At 39.3% G+C, this 6,002-nt stretch overlaps 1 protein-coding gene across 2 annotated transcripts in view; it reads right to left on the bottom strand.

Annotated features, from left to right (window-relative positions):
- Nucleotides 1-612: 612 nt before the first annotated feature.
- The window catches only part of WDR88 (WD repeat domain 88), a 346,429-nt gene continuing 341,039 nt past the window's right edge, over nucleotides 613-6,002 (bottom strand). The window contains exon 11 of one of the 2 annotated variants that reach the window (XM_085640073.1): nucleotides 613-1,494. In XM_085640073.1, the coding sequence (XP_085496199.1) occupies nucleotides 1,369-1,494 (126 nt within the window). In that variant the 3' untranslated portion in view covers nucleotides 613-1,368. The remainder of the gene's footprint in view (nucleotides 1,495-6,002) is intronic. The other variant, XM_085640072.1, reaches the window with a different exon arrangement.

Genomic DNA, 6,002 nt, shown 5'->3' with positions numbered 1-6,002 from the left:
AATATCCTCTGTGACGTTAAGGAAAAGAAGACAAAATCAATTTTTCTTCATTTTGCCAGCTTCTCCCTGGACTTTTGATCCAGATTCTTGAACCCAGTACTCTGGGTCAAAGAACTTAGCTAATTTCCTTAAATTTGGCGAAGGTTTCTCAGATCTGAAAGTACATTTACTACTATTTACCAAGATCATGGAAACGAAAATCTGTATCAATGGGGTGTGCAAAACATTTACTTTAACTTATGAAAAAGGTTACATGGAAGGCTTAAACCCATTTGATTTACTACTTATGGATTTAAAAAAAAAAATAACAATTATGTTATGGTGTTATGGGCAAAGAAGAGTGTGTGTGTGTATGTGTGTGTGTGTGTATGTTTGTGTGTGTATATGTATATATATACTGACTTTGAGGAATCACATGTAAATTTATATAAACATGTGCACGGACTCCTAAGGAGAAATGCAAAAATAATGTTTTTAGTACTAATATTACAGTCATTTATATTTATTTCAGTCAGTCAGAAAAACTTTATTTCGGCTTTAGCCATAAAAGTACATAAAAGACATAATATTATTAAAATTAATACAACAATAATCTAGTGACACTCATTCATCATATCAATGAATAAAAACAGATAATAAAAAAACGAATAATAAAATCAAATTAACCTTGATGAGGTAGCAGTTTTCTTCTAATTAGCCACATTGAAAAAAGAAATTTTGCAATCACAGTAGCATATAGGGGAGAGGTATCATACTTTAGCAACCTGTGAAGATCCATACAATGTCTAGCCCCTATATTCTTGGCCAATTGGATGATCCATTTTCTGCGCGGGAGAATATAAGCCGGACAGAAAAAAATAACGTGTACCTCAGTTTCTTCCAGGGTACCACAGCCAGGACAGGATTGCTGGACTGAGCCCAACCACTTATTTGTTCTTGAAAAAAGCGGGAGGGAACCGTGCCTGAACTGTAGGTATAACTTTTTGGCCATGATTGGTTGAATCAGGTCTATTACGGACTCAAATTTATAGCTAATTTTGGCCTCTAGATATACGGAGGTCAAATTTGTAGTAGAGGCAGTACAAATAAGATCGGTCAAATATCTTTCCTCCAGAATTTTGGCCAGGGATCTCTTTGGAAGAGAAGAACATGCATACTCTGGCGAATTCCAGAGGTCTTCTCTCCCCATCTCCCTTAGTGATTTCTTAATATAAGCTAGCCAAGGGATATATTTATTTATTAATTTTATTATATGAATAACTGAAGTTCACAACGTGTATAAGCAAGGGATGCCTTTTTGTTGGGAAACGATTTATTAAAAACAAGATATTTCTCATCAAAATATACTCTTTTCAGTTGTCATTTGCATTATGAGATGGGTAGTGATGGCAAAATGTTCCTTGAAGGAGAAGCCAGTCTGCAGAATACACATTTGGTTATTAATTCAGGGTCATCCCAGTTCGCGAGGGAGTAAGGCTTTCCACATTCTTCACACTGATGGAATAGATAAAAATATGTTTAAAACATTGTTGCAATCATTTGGAACAATGTATAACAATGTAGTTTCACAAAGTGCATCTGTAGTCCATTACCACATGTTATTGACTCCTTTTTGTTATTCATCTGGATTTGTATTAAAGCACCACAAATACCACCACACAATGTATCAAAACCATGTATCTTTATGCTTTTACATCAACTGGATACCAAAATTGCAAGTGTATCAAGTGATCATACAAAGCTCAAAAACAAAAGGATCTCTCTATATTGGGCTTGGACAAAGTCGATGTAAGGGACCAATGCGGACATCGTACATAAGGGAAGTGCGCTTATCTGGCCCCTCTGGGCCAAACATAAAATAAATCAAGTTAATGATATACTCACGTAACAACGTTCTCAAAAGTCATTCTTACAAATACAGCAAGAATGTGGACTCCCTCCTTCAAAACCCTCTAGATATAATCAGCTTACAGGTGTCCTTTCATCAATAATGACAAAAACCCAAAACAAAGATAACCCCCATATTTCCAAGTGCACAACATATACACACATAGAAGGAGTACTAGGGAATCGTTTCTGGTTTATACATCATCTTAATTGAATATCCTTTCTCTATTGACACCTCATCCGCATTACAACAATGGTGGTCTTCATGACTAAAAATACAAAGGGCTGATGAGGGCTGAGGCACCCCACTGGAAAACTTCAATAGCGGTCTCAGAGATTCTCATCTGAAATTTAGTTATTTTAAAATATTGCATCTCTGGCACTAGCCACGTTATAGCTAGCCATTTTTAGCCCCGACTCCCTCTGCTGGAGATGTCAAGAGCCCAACTGGGACATTGTTTATATACTGTGGGAATGTCAACAAATGTGTACTTTTTGGCTTCAGATTAAGAAATATTTGAATGACTGCTCTCCCATTCGTTTTTCCTTTTCAGCATGACTGTCATGGTTGCATGATATTTCAGATGAACCCCCCATGTCTGCACACACTTACAATTGGCTTCCCACACCCCTTGGTCTTGCTAAAGCCAATATACTACGTTTTTGGAATATAAATTCAACCTCGGTTTGAAGATATGTTTGAAGTGGCGAAATCTGAAAAAATGACTTCGAACTTAAATGATAATTTGCCCCAATGTGATTGTGTTTGGGGCCCTTTCCTGGAATTATGACGGTGACGACAATGCTACCTCATTTATATTTAGGAATATAACTATCCTAGAAGTGTTATTTCCTTAAGTGTTATTTGATATATTCATAAGGTATGTTGAGACAATTGTTCTCATATATATACACGTGAATGTATATTTGATTGTTCTTTGTTTTTACCATTCTTTATTACTCAATTTCTCTTTGAATGTACCATTTATATTTTATATAGATTCTAGGCTGAACATATCCCGTTTTATATTTAACTACTAATTAAAAATTGGAAGCAAAAAAAAAAGTGCGGGCAAGCAAGTACTGGCAAAACCAGTTCTGTGCTACCTGCCTCTACCTGTACCTCCTATGTCTGTGCCCTGATTTTATTTCACAAGCATTTAAGGAGAAGCGGAGGTTGAACGATGGGGAAATGCAAAATATCTCCTTTAGTCCCTGCACCAGGTACAACATTATACACTATTTTTGCAGTGTGCAGTGGAGGTATTGAACAAAGAAATTGCTTTAGCCGAGAGACGCTTATCATTGTCATCCACACCTACTGTTTATGTTTCTCAAGAGTCTAACAATGCCACAATGGGCAATAATGAGTTGGCACAGCCCTTGTCAGATATTCACCAGGATGTTGAACTTTCCCCAAGTATATCAGCTATTACATTCATTATAACACACATCAATCAGCCAGAAGCTATGGAATCCCCCCAACCCTTTGTTTAATCCTCAATTAAAGTGAAAACCACAAAGAGTCAAGGAGAGAAAAGGAAAGGAGCAAACGAGGAAACAGATCTAAAAGACAGTGCCCGGTGCCTGCAACATGTCCATCTACCACAGAGCAAGGGGTAGGCAAGAATAACTTGTTAATTGAAGGGGGTCCCATAGCACTGATAGTAGAGGAACTTTCCAAAGGTGAGCTGATCTTTGATTTGGCTCCTCTGAGTCCTATCTTAAGCCGATTAGAGAAAATAGAAAAAAACCTTATGAAACTGAACCTGGCTCTTGCAAAACGGTTATCGACCGGCCCAGTGTCTTCGGGCTCGGCTGGTACTGTCCCGAGTTCATCACATCCAGGTGGGACACAAGCACTAGGCCAACAACTGCAAATCCCTTCAGGGAGAATTTCTCACTCCACCCTGGTGGCAACCAAGGGATTCAACGGAGAATCCCAATTGCCATAATCTACAAAGGGCTTCTAATGGGAAAGAAAGTGCTCAGTCCCGAAACTGCCAATATTGCAGTTCCTGCTCAAGCAATCCCCTTAGTAATGGTATAGAGAGGAGTTCCTCCCTTGACACATGATATAACTTAGCATCATGACCAACTAACGAACAAAGTGGTCCACTGGGTCAATGAAAGGCTGGATGACCTGGGGCTATCATTTAGTCAGATTTTTCACGTTTGAAGAGTTGCATGGGTCGGTCACAATTTAAAACCGGACAATTGTTGTTAACTTTAAAGGCAAGCTGGTAGCCAAGCATATCCTGACCAGTTTCCATTTTCTTGGCTTATCGTCAAAGTCGATCGAGGCGCTTCCACTAGGCTTCTTCTATAGGCCTCCATGTAGAATGTTCCCAGCTCCTTTGACAACCAACAAGCCTGTTTCCGCCTCTAATAAATTTTTGCCCATTGCTCATCTGGAACAATTTGATTGACTTTCTGATCAAACCCCCTCCTCTGGTCAATCTCCGTCAGTTTGTCCTGGCCCCAGAATGGGGAGGCAACAGCAGGATCAGGCCTAGGGATATTGAGAACTTGTCATCATCCTGTGGAACATCGCTGGTCTGGCACAATAAAACTGAGCTAGAGGATTGGGTAATGTACGCAAATAAAGCCCATATTGTATGTCTCCAAGAACCCTGGCTGATGTCCCCAATAGACTTTGATGGTTTTATGTCATTTTATACGGCTGCAACACCTTCAAACATGGGCAGGCCAAGGGGGTCTGGTCACATTAGTTTCCACCAAACTTGCACTAAAAGCCACTAAAAGCTTTTTAACTTCACCTTACTATCAATTTGTCTGTTTAATTCAGAGGGCAATCCGGACATCCTGGTTATACATTTTTATAACAATGTTTTTGACTCTTCACTGGTTCATGTTGTGATAGCCCTTGCTCTAAATTTGGCCCATTTTATTGACCGGTTCAGTAGGGACTATTATGTTGTTTTGGCGGGGGATTTTAATGTGTAACTATGCCTTTTTTTGTCTAAGCAGGTGTGCGGGCTCACTGATTGTAGGGGGGATGAATCAGCTTATTTTAATCACTGCTCTTATGGTGGAGCACTTAATGACTTAATACTAAAATATATTTTGAAAATTGTAGAATCTTGTTGGTTGAACTTCCACTTCCAGCTACCAACTTTCATAGAAAAAGGATGTAATAGCAACATTTATTTTTATCCGAATTTCACATAGTAACAGAATAATTTTACAGGACTTTGAGGTGGGAGCTAATTGCATAAGCGACCATAATCCACTTGTTCTAAAGCTTAAGATGAGATCTCTTCTATATCTTGAGGTTGGTAAAATTAACAATATTGCTCCCATCGGTCTGAATGGCATTAAAATGTAATGGGCAGGGGTCAACCCATCTAGATTTTTAAATGTCTTATTAGCTAGGAATATGGAGCATTTTATGCAGGCCGGGCACCAGTCAAAAATCATAAGGAGACAATGGAAGCTCATAATTCCATCTCTCTATCCATTGGCCAAATACTGACTCAGAGAACAAAGGGACAAAAGAGGGATAAAACAGGCTGGTTTAACCATCAATGCACAAAGGCACGACGCATCAACCTCTTACACCAGCGCCCTAGGAATCCCATAATGGTCCAGGAAGCTAGATTAAAATCTGAGATGCTTATAAGGGATAGGAAGAAGGAACTGCAAGAGAAAGCATGGGAGGATGTAGTAAAAGCTACCAAAATTGGGGATAACCCCATGTTTTGGGGAACTATTAATGCCCCCTTGCTCTCCAAAGGTGCAAGACCGGACCTAAAATCGTCTATCACCTTCTTACAGTGAATGGAGCACTTGGGTCTGATTTTCTCTGAGACTAATGATATAGAAGTAGTTACACAAATCCCTGTGGCTACTCCCCCAACAGATATGGTTTTTACCCTGGAGGAGGTGGTAAGGGCACTAGATGAAAGTCTCAGGGGGAAGGCATCTAGCCCCCTACGGGGTGCCAGTGAACACATACAAGTCAGAGATGGCCATTTGGGCCCCGTTTATGACTAAGGTATTAAAAGCAGCATTAGCAGGATAAGTACCACATTCATCGACCTGTTCATTTATTATGCCAGTTTTCAAGAAGGGTTCAAGACATGACCCTAAAT

The sequence above is a fragment of the Triturus cristatus genome, chromosome 12 (genome assembly GCF_964204655.1).
Source record: "Triturus cristatus chromosome 12, aTriCri1.1, whole genome shotgun sequence".
In the NCBI taxonomy this organism is placed as follows: domain Eukaryota; kingdom Metazoa; phylum Chordata; class Amphibia; order Caudata; family Salamandridae; genus Triturus; species Triturus cristatus.
The sequence above is the reverse complement of the archived record's forward strand: the minus strand, read 5'-3'. Positions and strand labels throughout refer to the sequence as shown.